At 43.2% G+C, this 23424-nt stretch overlaps 2 protein-coding genes across 3 annotated transcripts in view; one reads left to right on the plus strand and one right to left on the minus strand.

Annotated features, from left to right (window-relative positions):
* Window positions 1–43: 43 nt before the first annotated feature.
* On the minus strand, window positions 44–5310 carry cd79b (CD79b molecule, immunoglobulin-associated beta). Its single transcript, XM_062525590.1, has 5 exons — window positions 4892–5310; window positions 3468–3785; window positions 2604–2722; window positions 2275–2328; window positions 44–544 (listed from the first exon to the last, which is right to left on the minus strand). Exons 1-5 carry the CDS (start codon window positions 4938–4940, stop codon window positions 437–439), a joined length of 648 nt encoding a protein of 215 aa, XP_062381574.1. The 5' UTR covers window positions 4941–5310; the 3' UTR covers window positions 44–436.
* A 4690-nt stretch (window positions 5311–10000) lies between these two features.
* The window catches only part of sec24c (SEC24 homolog C, COPII coat complex component), a 37446-nt gene continuing 24022 nt past the window's right edge, over window positions 10001–23424 (plus strand). Inside the window, exons 1-6 of one of the 2 annotated variants that reach the window (XM_062525591.1) lie at window positions 10001–10595; window positions 16034–16223; window positions 19396–19516; window positions 21300–21463; window positions 21800–22786; window positions 23275–23417. In XM_062525591.1, coding sequence (XP_062381575.1) covers window positions 16049–16223; window positions 19396–19516; window positions 21300–21463; window positions 21800–22786; window positions 23275–23417 — 1590 coding nt within the window. In that variant the 5' untranslated portion in view covers window positions 10001–10595; window positions 16034–16048. The remainder of the gene's footprint in view (window positions 10596–16033; window positions 16224–19395; window positions 19517–21299; window positions 21464–21799; window positions 22787–23274; window positions 23418–23424) is intronic. The other variant, XM_062525592.1, reaches the window with a different exon arrangement.

Genomic DNA, 23424 nt, shown 5'->3' on the forward strand with positions numbered 1-23424 from the left:
TGGTGGATAAGGCACGGGGGGGGGGGGGGTAATGTAAGGATGGATTGGTGGATAAGGCACTGGGGGGGGTTAATGTAAGGATGGATTGGTGGATAAGGCACTGGGGGGGGTTAATGTAAGGATGGATTGGTGGATAAGGCACGGGGGGGGGTAATGTAAGGATGGATTGGTGGATAAGGCACTGGGGGGGGTTAATGTAAGGATGGATTGGTGGATAAGGCACGGGGGGGGGGTAATGTAAGGATGGATTGGTGGATAAGGCACTGGGGGGGGTTAATGTAAGGATGGATTGGTGGATAAGGCACTGGGGGGGTAATGTAAGGATGGATTGGTGGATAAGGCACTGGGGGGGTAATGTAAGGATGGATTGGTGGATAAGGCACTGGGGGTAGTGGGTGGATAATGTGAGGATGGATTGGTGGATAATGCAGGATCCTCACTCTTGGTCTGGAGACTCAGGGCTCATGTCACAGGGCTCATCGGCATCTTGCTGGCTGAAGGCTGGGATGTCCTCATAGAGACCACACTGCTCAATGTCCAGCCCCTGCATACAGCACAGAGAGACAGAGACACAGCGCTGACTTCATTCCTATATCAATCAATGCCACGACTAATACTAGCAGGAGATCTCTTTTATATTAATATATACAGTGGGGAGAACATGTATTTGATACCATGCTAAGGTTGCTTAAAAACAGGAATATTAAATCATCATTTGACAATTGATATTAATGCCACGATTTAAAAAAATGAGTAAAAATCGAATTGCTAAGGACACCAATTTTCTTTGTGATTGGAGAATATAATCGTAAATAAATAAATGTTCTTCCTTAAATGCTAGGGGGCAAGTATTTGACCCCTATGTTAAATTCCCATAGGAGCAGGAGGATTTTTTTATATGCTTTTATTTTTAAAGGCCAGCTATTTAATGGATCCAGGACATTATGCATTCTGATCAAATTCCCTTGGCCTTTGGAATTTAAAATAGCCCCACATCATCACATACCCTTCACCATAGCTAGAGATTGCCATGGTATTTTTTCCAGTCAGCCTATAGCCTGTTTGATTTGCATTGTGCTCAATGAGATATAAATTAAATATAAATATGTGCAGTATATAAGCAGTTACCTTATAAGAGCAGAATAAATATGGCGGCTTGTGACAAATGCTACAATTACATTACATGCATTCTTTTGGCACTGTTGTCCAAAATGACTTACTGTACATATGTTAACTATATTACAAGGTATTACATTCTCCCTAGAGCAACTTGGGGATAAATGCTTTGCTCAAGGGCACAGTGGTCAAAGCCGGGAATTGAACCCACAACTTTCAGGATACTGCACGCTATGGCCCAGCTCCTTAACCACTACCACCGCCCCCAATGTTGTAAATGGCAAAGCTATAAGTAGCAATACTGATATAACAGTTCCTCCTGCCCTTTCAGTTGTACAGCAAGGGTGTGTAGGAAGCAACGACTCTCTGTTTCTTTCCATTTTTCTTTGTGTCTGAGGTCTCTTTCTTTCTTTCTTTGCTCTCTCTCTCTCTCTCTCTCTCTCTCTCTCTCTCTCTCTCTCTCTCTCTTCCTGTTTATGCAGCTGAATGACTATGGGTCACCGGCCAACCGTGAAGAGAACCACTGTCCGTTACCCTCCAACATCCACACATCTCCAAGTAGCATCAAAACACGTTGAGTTGAGTTGCAACACTGCAGCAGTGCAGGCCCATACTGGATTATGCAACATGACATGTTCATGCAGTGCAACTCTCTCTCTCTCTCTCTCTCTCTCTCTCATGCTCTCTCTCTCTCATTCTTTCATTCTATTCTCTCTTTTCTCTGTCTCTATTGCATGTGTGTGGTTCAATTTAGACATCAGTGTTGCTCTATGGGTGAACTGGAGACTGAAACCATGTCCTTGGCCTATCTTAGTCTTCAACTAAATAATAAATAATGATCTGATGCTAAATAGTGATAGTCTAAATGTAGGCTATATAACATAAAAATACTAATATAATATAATATAATATAATATGAATATAAATTACTTGGTAATCGTATTGGAATCTGCTTGGTTACATGTTTGTCTCACTTAAAAGTGTACATGGACTTGGTCATTTTCAGTCGGCAATACTGAGCCTTTGCACATTAAACTGAGGCTGTGCTATTGTCTGCAGCTTATGTATAGAGGCTGTGCTGTTTTATGTTGATGGAAGCTTATATTTGGCATAGAGGCTGTGCTATCTTGTGTGTCTGTGTCATAAAAGCCACTTTACCTCATATGTGTGGTCCTCGTCAGGCACCTCATAGACATTCTCCTTTTTCTCTAGCTGCAGGAGGTAAAGTAGATTAATGAATGAATATGTAAATTGATAATTAATATCTCAATTTTAATTATTTTGGCAAATCATTACCATTGTCCGAAAAAAAAAAAAGTTGAAAATCATAAACAAACCAAGAAGTGTGTGTCTGTGTGTGTGTGTGTGTGTGTGTGTGTGTGTGTGTGTGTTTGCGCACGTGTGTGTGTGTGTGTGTGTGTGTGTGTTTACGCACGTGTGTGTGTGTGTGTGTGTGTGTGTGTGTGTGTGTGTGTGTGTGTGTTTACCTCTTGCTTGAAGCAAAGGCGAGGGATCAGTAGGAATAAGCCCAGCAGAAAGGCCTGCAGGAAGATGACCACGTCCTTCATGTTGCTTCTCCTAATGGCCTTATCCAAGTTCCTGGGCCCTGGGACAAACACACACACAAACACAGGAAGTTTAATGGATAAAGTGCAGAAACGCATATACAGACAGGCACATCAAGACAAGACAAGACAAGTCAAGTGAAGTTTATTTATATAGCGCATTTCATACCTCATTCAGAGGTCATTCAATGTGCTTTACATAAACAAAACTAAACAGTAATAGCAGGTAAAAGCACATGAATGGGCAAAGAGTAGCCTAATTAAAAAAAGACCATAATAAAACATAAAAAGAAAGCATAAATCAACGTAAAATCATTTAAAAATATTCATAAAGAATAATTAACATGAAATCATAAAAGACCTAAGGTGGAATAACTAAAAGTCAGATACAGGTCTGTCTAGCAAACCAGTGGTGAGCCATCAGTCTTCTACATGGTCCACTGTTAACTGTTAGCAATTCAAGGGAAAGGTAGTGCAACAAACAAAGTGCCATGTAAAAGAAATGAAGAGTGTGTGTGTGTGTGTGTGTGTGTGTGTGTAACAAATGTGGCTGGAACAAATGTGTAACAGGCCTAGGACTTTTGCTTTCAGAAGTTTCCCACCTCTGTCACAGTACATTCAATCCATTACTCTTCAGCCAGGTATAGATCAGCAAGTAGTCTGATCACTGTTCATGTTAAGAGCACATGCACATAGAGGCAATACAAACTAGGACTTTCACCCTCTGAAACCCACAGGGCTTCAGAACACATCTCTGGCCATAAGGCCAAAGATTAGCCTACTTACGATGGACTTGAATCTCGCTGCCAGGTCCCATGATGCCCTTGGTGCCATTGACGCGGCAGAAGTAGATGCCACTGTCTGCGGGCTCCAACTTGGTCAGGGTCAACCAGCCCTTGCGTTCGCCAAAGTGCACCCTGTCGTTCTCCTCTAACAGGTGGGCATTGTCTGCCTGGCCTTCAATCAGCGGAGCCTTCAGCCATTCCACATCCTTCAAGTCGTCCTTGACGTAGCTTTTACAGCCGAGCGTTACTACCGGTATGCGGCCCGATTTCACACCCACAAACCTCGGCCACTGGTAGAGCTGCATGCTCGCTGGGGAAACTAAAAGAGGGTATTTAATAAGAGTATATTACTTATAATATATTACTTAAAACTAGTTCTGACACAAACAGGAGTGAGAGCACCTATAAGAGGAAATATAAATATTAAGGATATAAAGATAATTTATGTGTCAGAGATATCAATGTAGTTTGGTTCTATAGTATAGATATACATTTATATGCAAAGAACGTCCATAACTCTCTAAGCATGAATGTTGAAAACAACACGTCTCTGTGTCCAGATAGGGACAACACAGTTTGTGCTGTTTCCAAAACATTGCTTTTTGTTAGGCTATTTGTTACACAAAATGTGTTGAAATTTAAAATAACACAACTTGTGTTGTTTTATAACACATCTCTGTGTCCAGGGACAACACTTGTTTCCAAAACATTGACATTTGTTACATAATGTGTTGAACACGATTTGCTTTGTTTTTAACACATCTTTGTCCAACAGTTTGCGTTGTTTCAACACAAAACAGCGTCGTTTTAAGAGTATATCCGATTCTTATATTTGACCTGGACATGTAAGGTCTTCATTGTAACATTGTGCTGTTGTAAAAATAGCTACACATCTTCCCTGAGCAACTTCCTCTTTTCAAACCCAGATGGAGGGGAAGATCTTCATCAAAAATAAACAAAAGGGCAAAAACACAAAATATGCAAAAGACAGAGAAAGTGCACAGTGAAATTTGCACAGTTTGTGAAATAATCATTATTAGTTAGGTTAGGTGAAGTTGAGTACAATCATAATTAAACACTCTGCTCTTTGAGCTACTGTAAATACCATGCATCCGCTATAACATTGTAAGCAAATGGTAAAAATGAACTATAGCCACATATGTAAAACATTTTTAAAAAGCAGTGAACTTAACTAAATGCTGCACTCTGTCTGTCATTCATATGTAAACGTTGCTAATAATCATTGCTTTGCTGTAATAATTAGGCTCTACTTGGAAAAAAAGTTTCTGCATAAACCCTGAACATATAGTAAGTCATGAAGTGTGGAGCCTTGAACCCATAATTCGGAATATCTTTCATGGCAATGGAATTGAGTATAGGCTAAATTAGCTGACAACAATGTTTTTGTAAATGAAAAGCACTTACCTGATGCATCCACCAGCATGATGAACAGAAATACAATTTGGTTGCGCATGTCTAGGAGATATATTCCAATATGTACCGTTTTGGTGAGTTTCCTATTAATTGTTAAGTTTGAGAGATATTAAAAGACTGCAGCAGGTATAAAACCTGTGCAATATGCTATTGAATGTGCATGAGTTTGTGTACATGCATGGGTGAGTGTAGTGTGTGTGTGTGTGTGTATCTGTACGATATAAGAGTGATGTTCATGAGATATGTGAGAAAATGTGTGTGTGTGTGTGTGTGTGTGTGCGTGCGTGTCCGTGTGTACGAGGCAGAACGATTCAATGAGTGTGTGTGTATGAGTGAGTGGTGTGAGATATGTGAGTGTGTATGTCTGTGTAAATGAGAGTGAGTGCACGTGCGAGAGAGTGAAGAAGACACCAGAGAAGAGGAAGAGAGTTCTGTAAGTGACAGGCAATCGCAAACCTATGACAACAGCACCATCTCTCAGGGGCCTATGCAAATAAAACCAACCAAGCATCCGAATTCTCAGAATAAGGCACAGGGAACCAGCAAGGCACACAAACTGCAGCCAGCCAAACCCTTCTGATTCATATCGGTAAGCCAAGGCTGGATACTGGATACGCATACTCATAATGTACTGTATATTGACATGTTTTGCATATCATGATGAACTTATGTTGTGATGGAATTAAAATGTCATGTTCCCACTTCTGTTGTTACTAGGCTGTCTAGTCAGTCAGCTGATGGAAAAGATGCGCTGGAAACACAGACTAAAGCACCCAACCATGTCAGGGACTGCAAATGGAACTCAGCTGGTGACTAAATTTTGTACAAAACTCTTACTCTGTTTCTGTGGTACATGCATTTTGTACATGATCCCTCAAAGAAATGAACATAACAAAACTAAACCTCCGCTTGTATTGTTCTTCCTTGGTTGTCATACATTTGAACCTAAACTATTCAGATCGCCACCATTACAACGCCATGAAGCGAAAAACATAACCGCCTCATGAATCAAAACGTTATGGATCTCTCCCAAAATTTCATTTTAGAGTTAGACCTTCCCTGAAAATGTCATCGAAATCCATCCATTACTTTTTGAGTTATCTTGCTAACAAACAGACAAACAAACAAACAAACAAACAGACAAACAAACAAACAAACAAACACCGATGAAAACATAACATAGCTCATAAGTTGAGTTATACAATCATAATTAAACACTCTGCCCTTTGAGCTACTGTACCATGCATCCGCTATAACATTGTAAGCAAATGGTAAAAATGAACTACAGCCACATGTAAAACATTTTTAAAAAGCAGTGAACTTAACTGCTGCACTCTGTCTGTCATTCATATGTAAATGTTGCTAATATTCATTGCTTTGCTGTAATAATTAGGCTCTACTTGGAAAAAACAGTTTCTGCATAAATCCTGAACATAGTAAGTCATGAAGTGTGGAGCCTTGAACCCATAGCAATGGAATTGGGTATAAATTAGCTGACAACAATGTTTTTGTAAATGAAAAGTACTTGGCGGAGGTAACAACAGCACAGTGAAGGCTGGATCACAGTGTGACAGATAAGCCAGTACAGCACCCACAGCTGCAGGGGTGTTATGCAAATGCAAACATTTTGGGTGAGAACAATTAATTGGACATTTTGAGGGAGATGATAGAAAATAATAGTCATTTTAAAAATGGACTCCAGCAGTTTATCACATCTCGTTATCAAATCAGTGATAAAACCTCAGTTTTTGTGTAAAAGGCCAAAGAGCATGGAAATAATATGCATTTGTAGCCACAGCGATTCTGTTGCAAACCAAACCAAAAGCGTGCTCAGATGACGTGATAGACAAGGCACAGTTGCTCATCTGTCCATCATCGTATAAAATCCGCCCTGGCCCCTGACAATTTGATTGGTCCAAACAGCTCTGGTTCGAGCATACTGTAGTTGCGCCACAACAGAGCAATGCCAGACCGAACTTCCCGACCTCAAATGTTGTGGTGGGCGTGGCTAAGTTCGGCTAGCACCAAGGCTACAGATACTGTATGCCTTTAGACCCCTCTTGAAAGACCCCAAACTGTCACAGGAACGGAGAGCAATTGGCAACTCATTCCACCAACAACTGAGGAAAAGAGTTTTAAAACCAGAACAGTTTGAATTTGACCAGTTGGGTTTGTGGCTGGTCAACACAACAGAAACTCATCGGAAGACAGTGGGCAGTTGGGGACATAGCCTACATCTTGCTCATTGAATTAAGATAGCAGAGAGCAGATCCAGTCAGTGTCTTATAGGTCAGTGTTTAAATGTCATTCGGACAACTATAGGGAGTCAGTGTAACTAGGAGGGGAGTTGTGTCCTCTTATGTGCTGACTGAAGACCAGGCGTGCTCCAGCATTCTGAATCAGTTGTAGCCTAGTTGTAGCCTAGGAGATAACCATGATCTTCACAGTAAGCTGTGTGGAAACTTGTGTCAGATAACGTCTGATCTTCCTAATGCTTTAAAGGATAAACCAACATGATTTTGCAGTCGAGGCTACAGTAGGCCTACAGTACATGCTCAGAAAAGTTAAGTCAGTCATCAATTAATTGCAATGCCCAAGATTTGGTTGGGGTCAAAGAAGAGGGGTCATGCTGGATGTTAATCTGTTGGGGAATTGCTGTTTTAGCTGGAAACTTTAGTAGGCTAACTAGGCTTCTTGTCAAATTCCATCCTTTCACATTGAGGGCTGTCGAGATTATAGCGATGAAGATCTATCTGCAAAGAACAAACAACAAAGGACAAAATTATGCATTAACGGACACTACAGGCAACATATTTTCCTGTGTAGACTACAGGCCAATTTTGAGATTTTTGGATTTATGATGTCTGGGCTGTGTATGTGTCTGTGTAAATAAGATTCAAATGGCAGCGTCGATCTTCACTAGAGAAAGGGTAAGGCACAGCCGTAAACATGAGCAAGACACTAGCCATTGCAAGTTATGTGAATGCCACCTAGTGGACATGCTGTATAGTGACAGTGAGTCGCAAGATTATAGGGGATGGTTAGGGGAAATGGAGAGAACTTGACAACACAACTACTTTTTGTGGAGAGAATGTACAGGACCGAGCATCAGTCATATTTTGCACCACTATACGGTACGTCTAGTTATGGTTATGGTGGTTATGGTTATTTAGCAGACGCCTTTGTCCAAAGCGACATACAAATAAATAACAATACAAATGAAATAACAGTGAACAATTACAAAAAGGGAGAATAGCAATATTAACAATAAAACAAACAATTAAGCACTAACCTAATGAGAAATAAAACCATGAAATGAGAATAGCAATCAAATAAGTCACTCAGTTAATTATATAATAACAATAACTATAGCATGGTATGGCTAAATTTAAGGACAATAGCAGAATAAATGTCAAATTCTAACAATGGACAAATTATAACAAAACAATACTAGTTCCATATTGTTTAATGGAATCGTTAATGGATCTAAAAAGAGACAAGTGAACATTTAGCATGTCGAAATACACCCTTTCACAAGTTCACAACTAGTGAAACTAACTCTCATCACTAACATTTTGGATGTAAAGCAATCACTAAACAATTAAATTATAAAGAAACCATTTTAAGAGAGAGGCCTTCTTACCTGAAAATATTCTATATTACATAAAAGTAATAAGCAATAATAAGTGATTGCAGAGACTATTATGAGAGCATATCCTCATCCCTGTGATAGTGTAGACTGCAGTTGAAGTCCTTAGGATATGTACATGAGTGCAGAAGTAGTCAGGGGATGACTCTGGCTGGCTGGCCAAAACTCCAGTTCATCAATAAATTAGTTGCACCGTTGAGCAAGCAGTATTGCTTTATTCTTTTTTTTTACTCTGATGCTGACAAAACCACAAAACTACAAAAATTCGAAATACACTGACAGCACAAAAGTAATTAATAATAATTATTATTATTGTTATTATTATCATCATCATCACCATCATCATTGTGAAGATGCCATTGGGCAGGGATAGAAGGTGGCATTGGTGAGAAAAGGGAAAGGAGTTTGCATGATGAGCCGATGAAATTGTTTACATGGAACCTAATAGCCAAACAAAGGCATACTCAGAAAGGTAACCAGACATGCAAATGCTGCACACCCAAGTTTGAATATTTGTTAAACATTGGCCACATTATCAGTACTTATTTTCTATACCAACGCACCAATGTATGGTCATATGAGTAAAATGTATTCAACCCTCAATAGTATTGGATAGAATAACACACAAAAACTGTTGTACCGTGCAGTTTGAGTGTTGTACTGAACACATTGTTCATAGAGAAAACAAAAATAATAATGCATTTTATAATGAAATGGCAGCAACTGATTTCACTTCCATGCAAATTTGCTTTATACTGATTCATTTGTTTGATCAAGTCTGGAATCAATCCAGTCAGCTACTGTACCAGGAGATTTTAGCACACTTCATGCTTCCATCTGCTGACAAGCTTTATGAAGATGCTGGTCTCCTCTTCCAGTAGCAGGATACAGTGCCAAAACTACTAGTAACTGGTTGACTATGGTATTATGGTCACTGGGGTGATGATAGCAGACTGGCTAAGCAGTCGCCTGAGGTTGTGGATGCCATTCTCAGCTTCCACTGTTGTGCCCACGATCAAGACACTTGACCCCAAACTTCTCTGCGGAGAATGGCCGTATTGTCATAAGTCGCTTTGAATGACAACATTTGAGATACTAAATTTGTATACATTTATGTTACATTAATAATCATCAAGATTAAAGTAGAATAAAAGGCTTGTCATATTTTAGAAATGTGTGAAATGAATCTAGAATAGGCTAGATTCTAGGCTATATGAAGATGTATTTGACATAAATTATGGAGAAATAAATTAACTTTTTTTTTATACACCTAGCTACAGCCAGAGACATTGCAAGAATATAAACAGGACTGTTAATTTGACAAGGTTTTAATCATTTTCGGCCGAGTAGCCTACCGAAACACGGATGTAAACCGGATGTGCTGTTCAGAATAATTGGGCTGCTTGTGTCATGATGCAGCCTTGAAACAAACGGCAAATTAGTGAAAGTCCTCTTAATTAATACGGTGAAGAAATGTTCACTGGCGTTCTCTCTTGTTTTCTGTGAGCTTGGTTAATCCTGTGAAATCAATGAGCAAAACATACATTCGTGTAGGCCACTAAAACATATTTTGACACAAGTTTTCGTACCAGTCTTTTGAGGACACGTTGCACTTCTTGATGCAGTCGGACGTTCATGTGAGTCGCGCATGCTCAAACATGAACGGTTACGGCTAAACGTCGCAATGTAAACATTACAATACAGGAAAACGTTGTTCACAGTTGGTCATATTTCACTGAAAGGCAACAAGTCATTGTTTTTTTTGTTATATATTTCGCAAATAAAAAAGATATGAAGTCATGCGCATGCGCGTCTCAAACGTGACGCATGCGCGACTCACATCTACGTTCGACCCATACCAGGCACTCAGCGACAAGCGAAACCGAGGAAGGGATTAGTAGCAATATTACCGGCCTGGAAGATATCGTTTGTATATACAATTTTGCGAAACCAATAACGACCACAGGCAAGTTGAACCGTCAGAGAACGTGGGACATCTGTCCGCTTGGATTGCCCACTTACATACTGAACCTAATTGGAGGTGAGGTGAGTGTCAAGTAATGGTTGTCGTCAACCGCTAAAGTTAGCTTGTAGCTTTTTGGCTAAGTAGTTTACTAGCAAGCTAACGAACTAGCCCAACAAATCCCTTCGAAGGGCGATGCATATTTGGCATTATTTGAAGTCGCAGCTAGCTTCGTTAGCTTTAGCCCTCCACATACCGTACCGAGAGCAGTTGACTGGTGTTACACATTAGCATACATTCATTACCTTAGCTGTGACTGCCTGTAATGTAATTTCAGCAGGCCTTCTGTTGGTGGTCCTGATACGACGTGTAGACTAATCGTACCTTAACGAGTACAATGCTAACCAGGAATTAAGTCGGCTAGTCTTGGGTCGTTTCGTAGTTTCACCTAGGATAGTTAACGTTAACTGGACAGCTGATAGAAAGGAAGCTGCCGAGGGAGCGCCTTGAGCTAATAGCGATAACACGGCGACTTAACATTAACGTTACCACTACCATTGAAGTCAACATCGCTGCGCAAGGTTAACGTAAACTCTCTGAAGTAAAAAAATATATCATTACGTTACTATTTGTCGACAGTTATGCTGTTGTAGTTTTACTGTCCTAGAAGTTGCAACAGTGCCTAGCATAGCTAGTCTAGTTCTGTTTACCGAACCACGAAAGTTCCTATTGTAAGGTACCTATCACATATACCACAATTTGTCATCTCTAGCAGTCAGCCTGAATGGCTAACTAAGGTTAGGTACCTAGTTTGCTACTAAGTTCTTCGTTTTCAGTTCCGTAACGTTAGATGATGGCTAGCTAGCTACTACGCCCTGGAAGCGAACCAAAATGGCCCTGAACGGAATTACATTCACGCCGCAATGTGTGAATCACAAGAACCGAAGACTTGATTTTGTTAAACTAGTGAAGATCCCTACCTGCTTCCTTACACTAGAATGGCCACCAACGTTAACGTGAAATGTTAGCTCTTAATGTGCTATGGAATGTAAGCTAGACGTCAGTAGCAAGATTTAGGTCACTCATCAGGCCTGTCAATGAATATAACGTAAGCTAGATAGCAAAGGTAACGTATCATACTGTCGCTGGCCATGATATTACATGGGCTACTGTTTCACTAGCGTTAGCTATCTATTTCATCTAAATTATTAAAACCGCAGTGTTTGGTTGAAGAGTGCCAGTTCCAGTTGCCATTGGAAATGTCTGTTGATCGGAATGAGCTTGGTTATTTTCTGGTATTGTCCGATACCAAACCTAGTTTAATCCAAGTGAAATGGTTTCATGTACCCTAACATTACAATTACTTACTGGTATGGTCGGGCTTGATGAGGGATTCGGACTTTAGTTGGTGATGATGATTTGTAACACGAGTGGGGGCTATGCTTCCACAATGAGATCACGTTTCATGGAATTAAATATTTTCAAGTAAATAGATGCCCACTTTTGTCACGCGTATTATTCAGACCACTGTCATCTATCATTTTTAGGAGTGGATGATACGCCGCTGGGTTCTCGATCCAGCCGGAGATTCTTAAGATCCGTATCTGTTACTTTAACCTGTGGATGGTGGTCTGTAGAGTTTCCCTTTGACCTGGGTGTTTGCAACCATATGCTAGTCCTGAGGCCAACATCTCAATTGGAACAGCCTATTGCGACATACTTTATGGTGATCCTCCGCTCTGTAATAGCCTATACCTTGGAGGCATCATGCTGGCAAACGCTGGAAAAGTTGACACTGTTGAGTTTGACTGTAGATTTGAATCGCAGAACCTAAGTGGTATACACCTGTGCTGTGTGAATCATGATGTTGTCCTTACAGCCTGACTCCCTCATGTGCCAGTGTCACACTTGTTCCCCAGCTCCAAGCTTAACACTTCATGGTAGTTGTTCTCCCATGTTTAGTGAACTCTGTCAGTGTAGTGGCACAGTTTAGGCCCAGATTTGCTTGAAAACAGTGTCAGAGAGAAAGACAGTTGAATTGACATGTGGTTTGCAGTGACCAGTCATTGCTTTTAGACACAATCAAATGTTCAGTGCGTTAGAAACATTTAGTCTCGAAGAGTAGGTGTGAGTAAGGGAAATGTTTTTCTGTAGTGTAAACCTAAAGGTGTGGTCAAGTGCAAATAATTGAAGACTTGGCAGTGACGTCAGATGGAACAGACCAGGTGCAAAAATCCGGCACATGCCTTTAGATAACAGGAAGACAAACTAACTCTGCCACAGTTCGAGAGTTATGGGTATACAGTAGACTACATCGCTCAGGTTAGATAGCCTATGTCACTTACTCTTTTCTCTTAATTTATTCTTAGGCAGACTGACCTAGCATACTTGCCATTAAGTAAAAGGTAAATGACTGAGTTTCTTCTATTCCATGTGTGTTGAGTAAAAGGTATGATCATGGCGCTGTAACCGAGTGTAGTTTAGACACCTTTAGCCCCAAAGCAAGAAGTAGCCCTGGAGTTTTCAAGGCCAAGTGTTCTCGTTCATATTACACAATATCAGACAATACGACGAGTAGACCTATATTGCAGACAGCCAACACTAAAGTAGGTAGAATGTAATTAAATACATGCTGAGCATTCCATTTGTGTACAGCTGAGCTTTGTGATTGACTGTGTGAGCATTATTTTCTTCAGTAGAGAATAGGGTGTCATTACATTAGGCCAATGATGCCATTATTTCCTTTTTGGCTCACCCCTTTTTGCGGCCCTTGTAGTAAGTCCTCCGGTTTGCTGAGCGATAAAAGTGTTTATATCTGGACAGCGTGAACCAAAATATGAAGCATCAATTGAGTTTGTTTTTCTCCTTGTGCAGTTTCACCCAGCACTGTATACCGTGACGTTGACTGCCGATATTAGCATCGCTTCTGTGGGACGTCAGCAGATGTTATATTGCCACACCACCACCATGCTGAGTTAATGTGACAGGCTTGGCCACGTCTGTGGAATATAGGCAAGGCCCATGATGATTGACATGTATCCATGAGCTGTGTTAAGTCATCATTTAGACTAGGCCAGAGCCATATAAAGAGAGAGTTGCGACAACCCGGGTACAGAAAATTCGGTTTGTGACGTGGTTCGTGTAACTTTAAGTAGTTCAAATAGTTCCCGGAAGCGATTTTGACTGTTCGTTAGAATCATAAAATAACCGTCTTTTACTGTCTGTTAACGAGTGTTCGATCCTAACTTCCGGGAACTATTGTTGAGAAAATATGGAACATTAGCGTCAATGGAGTTGTCACAACTCTCTCTTTATATGGCTCTGGACTAGGCTACTTCTTAGATTCTTTCCGGCTACTACAAGCGTATGTCTCAGACCTCTCAAAAGACTCGAATAGCTTGTTATAGCAGAGAGGGTTAAAGCGGAGCGAGAGGCGCAAACGTTCAATCATTTCCGCGTTCTGTCTTCGCAAAGGGGAGGGGGGCTAAATCCCCCTTTAAGCAGACCTGTTAACATTCGAGCTGAACTGCTTGCCAATCTGACAGAGATCGATATCCCACTATGACGTCTTTGCGACACGCCTCTTTAAGCAGACCGGAACTGTTCGAATTTTGCTTCCATAGAGATGCATTACGTTGGCCTATCTTGTCAATATTTAAGGATCTTTGGTTATAGTTACCGTTATGATAGCCAACGTACCAGAAGTGAGCACACGTGTATAGCTATAGAGCAAGACTGTCCTTTGATTATACAAATAAACATGATACACTTTTATAACCTTCAGCTCCTAATATTTATGTAAATGGCCATGTACCTATTATACCTATTGTACCTAATATGCCCATATTATTATCAAATAATTAGTTCTACTTGGTGCAGAATAACTTCAAAACACCATCAGTAAATTCCACACCCTTTCAGGGGGTTCTAATACTGAAATACCCTATAATAATGTAGGGTCTCCTTTTACTGGACTTAGACATTTACTCTAAGAATGGAGTATTTGAGAAGTTGTCCTGGCTGGCTTATCTTTGCTGGACTTTGAGAATGCAGTAGTGTTATCCTGTCTAGTGTTAGGGAGTGCAGAAACATTTGTACAACTTAATAACAATTATATAAAAAAAAAAACATCATTGCCATCTGTAGCTATTTAAAGGGTTCAGTATCTCTTACCGCTCTTGTTTTCACTGGTATGATGATTCTATTAGTGCCTCATAGTTTGCTGTGTAAGCAGAAGATGCCTGTGACACAGCTAGGCCTGCCGTGGGAGCACCGGGAAGGGAAGTGGCTACAGGAAGAGGTGCACTTTTGTCATGTACATAGATGCAGCTCTGCAGCTGATCGGCCTCACACTACACTGATCTATAGTAACTTAACTGTGCCATATTTTTCATTATTGACAGCTAAACAAAAATGGCTGGAAGGTTTCTGCTCTGGTAACTGATCGGGTCACCGCATGAGAGAATGCGGGGGAGACATCGCGGGGAGCAACCGTATACAACTTAAACCTGTTGTGAAAATATGTATGTAGGTGGATTAAAGGTAGCCCTGTAGTAAACCATACCCTGGAATCTTTCAGATTAAGGGTCTGGCCGTGAGTTATGAAAATGGCCCAACTCGAGGGGCGGCACCAGCAAGCATGCCTTTGAAAATCTCACTGCACACAATTGGATACGACCAATGTTTACTGTGACTGATTCTGGACTTCGACGCAATTGGATAACTACGACCAAAACTGAAAGTTGTAGTGCTGCCGCTGTCGTCATCAGTTCAGCTCGCCTTTGTCCCGCCTATGCCGATTTGATCGGTTAGCTCCGATATTGGTGCAAAGCGTAATGTGTATCATTGCTCGTGGCCAGATAAGAGTATCTTGTAGACACAGTTCAAATTGTGCTCTCGCGAGAACTCTGGAATCCCAGGGTAGATTAAAGGTGGGAATGATGGAAAATGAACGTTCTAAAGAATATCTGGGTTCATTGAATTCAACATAGAATTTTAGAACCTTGAATTGTTGCGGAAGTTCAAAAACCCACACCTTTTAAAGGTTAACCAGCTACATCACTTTAATTGTGTTTTGTCTGAAGTACAGCAAAAAAGTCTGGCCCAGTTTTATGGTGGAACTGTTGGTTGCTACTTCGCTACTGTCCCGTATCCAGCTGCTCGTGTCTTGAGTACAGAGTGTAAAACTAAGTGATGTCGGAAAACAGTTACAACAGATGTCTGGCCTTGCTTTGGCTACATTACATAGGCTACTGCAGTGTGTTTTTAAACCTTGTACTCTGGAGATAAGTGTCTATGTGTGAAGTCCTTATGCAATAGTAGGATCTAGTGCTGAATGCTCATGTGCTTGTTGTTAATGTCTAAAACTGGCAAGTTTATTTAATGCTGTCGATTTTATAGGACGTCTAGTGCTATCGGTTCTTTTGCTACTTACTCCATCTCCTGTTTCTGTTTAAATAGCAATGCATGCAGAAAGACTAAACCCAAGATGTCCTTCTCACTCTGTGTGTCCACTCCACAGGGATGAATTGAGAGGATGAATGTGAACCAGCAACCACACATGGCCTCCCCTTACGGTCCTCCTCAGCCTGGATACCAGGGCTACCCGCAGGCTGCTTATGGGGGCCAGCACGTGGCAGGAGGGTACCCAGGGCAGTACCCCCCCTACAACGGGCCCACTTCTGCTTACCAGCCTGGAGCTCCAATGCCAGGTAAGACAAGACGGGCACTCGTGGCGTGGTGGGTGTTGTGTCACAGGGCTAAATATGAGGCCGGCTCCTCCGTCTGTTGACAATCCTCCGTCTGTTGACACTCCTCCGTCTGTTACTGACGTTCAAGGGTTTGTTGTGATTGGTGCAGCCTTATATCTTACTGAATAGAGTGCGTAAGTGTGATGTCACGTTTCCGTAACAACCAAAATTTCTGTTCTAAACAAACGGTTGAAAAAAGAGAATTGCAAATATTGCATTCCGTGATTTTGCTTCTTTGTGTGTTGGGGGCAATAGCAGAAAATTGCAACTAGAAGTTGTCTTTGAATTTGGAAGAATTTCTGGAAAGTCCTGGAACATTATGCACCAAGAACGCAAGGCCCCTCAGCGCAACACCTCCAACAGTACGATGTAGCTGCAAAGTCTACAGGAATGCCACAAGGCTGTTTGGGCACAGGCCCAGCCTAAGCTTATGTAGGCTACATTCCTGCACTTTTAGCCTTCAGAGTCTTTCAGCTCACCGTCCAGCCTCTCAGTCAGAGGTCTTTAGATTGGTTAAGGCATTTCAGAAAGTAATGTTTTGATTGCTTGCGTCAACTTTTACACATTTCAGCGCAGAGTTCTCTCAGGCGTGTATAGTAGCCTAATTTCACAGGTGTGTGACTTAGAGGCGCTATCCAAGGCATGTAACGGAAGCGTCTCGTTCGCAGAGCATTTGGTGCGACAATTAGCTTCCATTGTAATCGATGGAACTGGCCACACTAGACGTGATGGCAGCGCAGATGTTTGAAGAAATTAGCCCTTCTAGTCTTCTAGAATTATTTTTACGCTCTGAGTAATATAGTGCTTCAGTTGCGGACTCTGTTGAGACTCTCTCTCTCTCTCTCTCTCTCTCTCTCTCTCTCTCTCTCTCTCTCTCTCTGAAGAAGGGAGCGCGGTGGTTCTAGATCACAGCTGAGTGGTCATCACAGTCCAGCCTCCAAAGCTCCTTCTAATTCTAAGAATTGGGCTGTAGGAAGTGAAACCATTAGTGTTCTTCAACAGACCTTTTTCTGCGTAGAGAGGTCTCTGGCTCCCTGGGTACGGTGCGAGCGTTGCCAGAAAGCACTTCTGTCTGTCTGGTGACACTAATGTCGCTGTGATTTCTCTCACTCGAGGCTCACAGTGGCCCGGCCCCTCTACCTCTACTGCCTCAGGAAAAGCAGTTTGACAACATGAAACCCTGTCAGCTTTGTTTCTCTCTTCCTCATATCCAGGTCTCTCCCCTCTCTGTCTCTCTTTCTTTCTCTCTCTCTTGCTCTCTTCTAAATTTCCTCCTCCTTTCCTTCTTCTCTCACTCTGTTTTTTTTTCCGTCACTGCAGACTCTTCCCCTCACTGCTGTTCTTTTTCTTGTATTTCAGGATATTCTCCTTATGCAAGCTTTCCCTCTAAGGCTTTTGCAGCAAACTTAGTCTCTGACCTGTCCTCCTCCTCTCCTCTTGACTTAGGTAACTTTGTATAATTGTGCTTGGCAGTCAGTCCTCTTTTGTCCCAAAACTTTGTCTCAACCCCACCTGCCTTACCCCCCCCCCCCCCCCCCGACTCTGTTGCCAGCCAGTTCAACTTGTATGTTTGCGGGGATACAAGTTCATTCTGAAGGCAAAGCCCATTGCTAGTGTCTTGCACTAAACATGAGCAATGCTCACACACGTTGCGTCTCATGCACAGAAATGTCTAAACTAGGGCTGCAACGACTGGTTGTTTTCACAGTCGATTAACCGATTATTTTTTTTCGATTAATTGGTTAGTTGATCAATGCAATGACAGAAAACCTTGATGATTGATTCCCAAAGCCCAAGATTATGTCTTCAAAAGCCTTATTTTGTCCACACACCAAAGGTGTTTAGTTTAGGGCATAGAGGAGTAAGCAAAGCTGAAGTTTAAGAAGCTACAATCAAAGATTTTTTTTATTATTATTATGTATTTTCCCTAAAAATGACTGACGATTTATCAATTAGAAAATAGCTGGCGATTAAATAAATAGTTGACAACTAATTTATTAATCATTGCAGATCTAGTCTAAACAAGATATTTATACAGCAAGTATTGTCACCCTAGATTAAGTATTACACTAGGAAGCAAAACAAATTTTACGCAGTTCATTTAGCAAGTATAGTTAACTAGTATGAATGATAAATGGCAAAGTCCAGTGTAAATTTAGTCTCTTTAGTCTTTAGAATATTGAAGTGAATGGGGCAAGGCATACGGCAAGTGGAGTGTTCGCTGTCGCATCGTTCTAATCGGCCCCTCTCTGATTTTCTGCACAATTTTGTATCTCCACTGAATCGATCGGTGATCGCGTCGCCAGTAGTGTGTAGTAAAGCGATTAATAGAATTCCACCGTCACGTTTGTCTTATCGCCGACTGTGTGTGGTGGACCTTATTACGCTAGCTTTGTCGTCGGCAATGGCCGTTGGCCTTTAGCTTCACTTAAGGTGATGCATCGGGCAGCTTTTTGACTGTAGTTCCCGGGCAGTGATTTGTAGTATTCTGATTAGTTTGCAACATTCTGTCCTCCGATGATTAAAAGAAAAAAATAATACCGGTATATTAAAAAAGTGTATATAAATTGCCTGAACATCATGGCTTAGAATTGCCCCGTAACATCGTTCAAACTATTTAGCCTGTGCATCATCACCACTGGATCGTTTCCGTATCTGGAACGGATGTGGGCCAGGCCTGGGCCGAATGCTGCTGCCCCTTTGGGGAGGGACTCAGGCTGGGTTAGTCAAGGTTGTGATGTGTCACCGCCTCCTGTGCTGCTCACAGGCAGATGCTGTCATTTGCCCTTCATATCTCTGCCAACGTGCTCTTTTTTTTTCTTCCCCTTTCCCATCCTTTCTCTTTTTTTTTCTCATTTGTTTCTGGCTTGATGACGTCAGTAAGCTGGCAGCTTCACGGCTGATTAGTGAAACGTTGTTGGTGCATGCTGCAGTAACATGCAGGATTTTTTTTTTATTTTATGGTGTTTTGTGGCGTGCTGTTAATGCTTACAGTGCTGATGTGTTTTTCTGATGTGATGTCTTGTTTTGTAAAGCCTATGCGATACGTATTAGATATTGCATGCATGTTTTTTTGTGTTCGCGTGTGTGATTGCTAACCTCCCTACCCTCTCTCTCTCTCTTGCCCACGCAGGTTCGATGTGCGGCCCCCCCTCTTCAGGCGCTCCGCCTGTCTCAGCCCCCCAGGCCTATGGACAGTACGCTGGGGGTCAAGCACAGAACGGCCCTCCCCCCAGTGCACCCCCAAACCAGAGGTCAGTGTGTTCAGTGACTCCGAGCACCCCATTAATGGATCCCATTGCCTCACATGAAGACCTGTTTTAGGCCTCATGGCCTTTGCGGTTACCATCCATCGTCATTACTGTAATTGTGGAAGATGTTCTTCAGTGATGTAGCAGTTGCCTAGTTCCCCTAAGGCAGCGTTTTCCAACCTTTTTTTTCCCTTGGAGGCCCCCTTGCCTGTGTCTAAGACAAGCCAGGGCCCCCTACCCGATCTTCTACCCGTAAACACACATACAAGACATTGTTTGATTCAACAATCGGGGTCCATTTTATTGGGATTGCAATCTCTGGTGGTGGGAACCGCTGCCCTAAGGCAACAGGTAGTGACTCTGAGGCCAGCTTTAGGCTTGTTTGTCGGGGAGAGTAAATGATAGTGAAGTAAATGCACAAACCCTGTAGACCCGTCAAGAGACTCTGCATATCATATGCTAAATGAGACAGGGTTGCTTGTGAATAAGGAAGGCTACTAAAGGACCAAGAGGATAGGAGCCATGTTTGAACGATGGAGAGCGATTTGGCGTCATCAAATGTACTGTGAGGCTGTGTAGATATGGTTGTCTGCCTAAAGCAGGCTAAGCGCAATGCCGTCATAAGGCATTGTTGCCCAAAACACATTGTGGGTAGTGAAGTCCAGCTGGTTGGAAGTTGGACTTGAGTCGGACTGTGTTGCGTTATCAGTCTGATGAGTGTGAAACCACTGGACGAGCAGGTCTGTTCTACGGCCGTCACGCATCCCACCCACCTAGTGTGATAACATGATCACAGACCGAAGAGAGGAGATCTACATCTAGCCAGGATATATATACTCTCTTAACTTCCTCCCATCTCTGTGGAGAGAGTTTCCTTCCTGTTCTTGTTTGCCAGTGGATTGGTTCCCTCTCTGCTCCTATTTGGGGCAGTGTCTGTCTTCACTCCTGCCTACCTGAGCTGAGCTGATATCTGAGAGGCACGCAGTCCCAGGAAGTGGCTCATTTTGTTTCTGGCCAGGTTACTTTACATGGCGTTAGCCCTAACTTGTATTTGGAGAGAAGGGTACACACATCCAAAAAAATGTTTTAACAGGTGGCAGAGAAAAAACGTCCCTAAGAGTGAAGGGGATGGTCTGCACACTGTGTGTAATGGCTTATAAAGTATTTTATTTGTTTGCTATAAAAGGCAACGTTTCGATCGACAGTTAGTTAGCTTGGACATTTTGTTTTGTAAGGACTGTGCTTTGGAATAAAGAGATTTGATCAATTGACATCTAAATTGTTTGTTGGACAATTAAATGAGTGTTCATGAAGCAAAATATAAGATGTTTGTTAAGGGCTAGTGGTATCTTTGAGGTGTTAGGGGTTGCTTCTCTTGGGGTTAAAGCTGCTGATACATGGTGCAGCTTCCTGAGTAATGTTGCTGAGCAGTGCTCCTCACTATTTTGGTTTTGGGACCTTCGCTTTGATAGGGCAGCAATGTGTTCTGGAGAACTTTAGTGATCAATGGGATTTGCCATTGTCATGATCATCACTATAAATTAAATCTCTCTTTCTCTTTCTCTTTCTCTTTCTCTCTCTCTTTCTCTCTTTCTTTCTCTCTCTTTCTCTCACTCTCTCTTTGACTGACTCTCTATCTCTCTCTTCCTCCCCCTCTCTCTCCCTCTATCCCTCTCTCTCTCTCAATTTTTATCCTATACAAAAGTTTAATTGTGTGAATCTTTCAGTGTTTTTGTAAACCAATAACGAATGAGTTCAAATCTCCACCTCTCTCTCACTCTCTCAGGCCCCCTGCGTCGCAGCCCTATGCCCCGGCACCCATGAACCTGTCCTCCCCCCAGTACAGCCAGCCATTCGCTGGCCCACCTACAAGCATGCAGCAGATGACCAATCAGATGGCAGGGATGCAGGTTGGGTCCGCCCCTCCCACAGGAACAACTCCTGGCTATGGTGAGGAGTGCCGGCAGCCATTATCATAATCTTATTATTATAAATAGGAGACGTTCATTCAATAAAATGCTTAATTTCAAACTCAGGGAAGAGAGGGACTAGTATCCAAAGATTCATGATAACATTTATGTATTATATAACTGTTTGCGTAATTGATTTGTCCTCTTGATTTGATCAAGTCTGGATTAATCCAAAGTATAAATATTTACTTTGCAGTGAGCAATGAACGCTTTGCCTAGTACCGGTTCTTACTGCTCTTATGAATGAATGTGAGTGTATGTGTTTGTATTTGTTTGTTTACATCCTTTGCTTTGTTTATTTGTTTGTTTCGCACAGCTGTGCCTCCAACTTCTCAGCCTCCAGTCTCCGGCGCCTACACATCCACAGCACCACCTCCTTCCTTCCCCCCCACCTCCTCCTCCGCCTCCCCACATCCTGCTGCAGCAGGTGACGGAGTCGCCCCTGGGCCCCCTCAGTCCTTCTACGGGGGTCCCCCACCCGGCCAGCAGCCCTTCCCCACCTCTTCCGCGCCTCCGCCGGCCTTCTCCACCACTGCTCCCCCCACTCAGGCCCCAGCCGCACCTCCATCCGCTGCTGCTCCAGCTCCACCCGTCTCCCAGGCTTCACAGGCCTTCCCTGGAGCTCCTCCACCTGCCCAGCCCCAGCCAACACCACCACCACCGCAGCAGCATCCGCAGCAGCAGCTGCCTCCGTTCTCTGCTGCTGGGCCTCCACCCTCGCAGCAAGCACCCTTCTCCTCTGGAGCTCCCCCGACAGCAGCACCCCCGCCCGGCTCCCAGCAGCATCTGTACGGAGGCCCGCTACCTCCGCAGGGTGTCCCCCAGCAGCAGGCCGGCTTCCCCAGGCCTCCACCTCCCACCTCGCAGCCTTCGCCCTCCGGCCCGGCTGCCGCCGCCAACTCGGGGTTCCCCGTCGGCCTCCCTCCACCCCCGACCTCCACCCAGGCGTCTCCGCAGCCGTACCCCGGCGCCCCCATGTCCCAGCAGCAGCCCCCGCCCCAGCAGCCCCCCCCGGGCTCCCAGCCCTCCCCCTTCCACTCGGCCCCGCAGCTCTCTGGGCCCATGGGTCCTCCGCCCGGCACCGCTGGCTTTCCACCACAAGGGGGCGCCCCTCCGAGGCCCCAAGGCATGCAGCAGGGCCCCCCGATCTCGCATCCCTCCATGTCTGGGCCCCCCATGTCCCAGGCCAACCACGTGGCCCCGGGGGCCATGCAGCCGGGCATGCCTCCGCAGATGGGCCCCCCAACAGCGGGCATGCCAGGGCCTCAGCCTGGCATGCAGGGGTACCCCGCTCAACAGAACGGTTAGTGTGCCCACCACGGTTGCTGCGCCCCATTTAGTGTTTGTCTTCCTGGGCGAGTTTAAACTTGCTGATGCTATATGTAGAGCTGTCATCATGATGCCAAAATGATTGCCTTGGTACGATGCCATGCCTAAGTGTCTGATACAGTACGCTGCACTAAACTATTGCCATGGCATAAGCGTCAGTCATTTTTTAACCTTTTTTTTTTTTTTAGCATTTCCATCAGCATTTAGTATTTCCAACTGATTATTACTGTTAATAATGATGTGCTACAAGACATATGAGAAGCGAAATACACAGTAAACACTATGGCTGAGTATTTCTGGTATAGGTGCCGACAGTGCTTCAGTTGATGTTTCGGAATAATGAATCCGAACAGCCCGTCGTTGTGGGAACCCAGACCTGACTGATTTGCAGGGTGGATAATATAAGTTTCTTCAATTGAAGCTTCAGTGTATTGATCTTGTATTGTGTTGTTTCTAAACCAGGTGCTTTTGGTCAGATGAGAGGTCCACAGCCAGGCTACCCGGGGCCGTATCCGGGGCAACAGAGCTTTGGGGGTCCTCCTCAGGCTCCAGCTCCCGCTCCTCAGCCACAGAAACGGTTGGACCCCGATTCCATCCCTAGTCCAGTATGTA

Source organism: Sardina pilchardus, chromosome 22 (genome assembly GCF_963854185.1).
Source record: "Sardina pilchardus chromosome 22, fSarPil1.1, whole genome shotgun sequence".
Classification (NCBI taxonomy): domain Eukaryota; kingdom Metazoa; phylum Chordata; class Actinopteri; order Clupeiformes; family Clupeidae; genus Sardina; species Sardina pilchardus.

Bases quoted from the DNA above. Each gene is read 5' to 3' on its own strand.
- cd79b (XM_062525590.1), bottom strand. From the start codon at position 4,940: ATGCGCAACCAAATTGTATTTCTGTTCATCATGCTGGTGGATGCATCA. The intron at 2,723-3,467 runs GTAAGTAGGCTA...TGTTTGTCCCAG, and splicing joins CAGCGAGATTCAAGTCCATC to GGCCCAGGAACTTGGATAAG. The intron at 2,329-2,603 runs GTAAACACACAC...TACCTCCTGCAG, and splicing joins GCCTTTGCTTCAAGCAAGAG to CTAGAGAAAAAGGAGAATGT.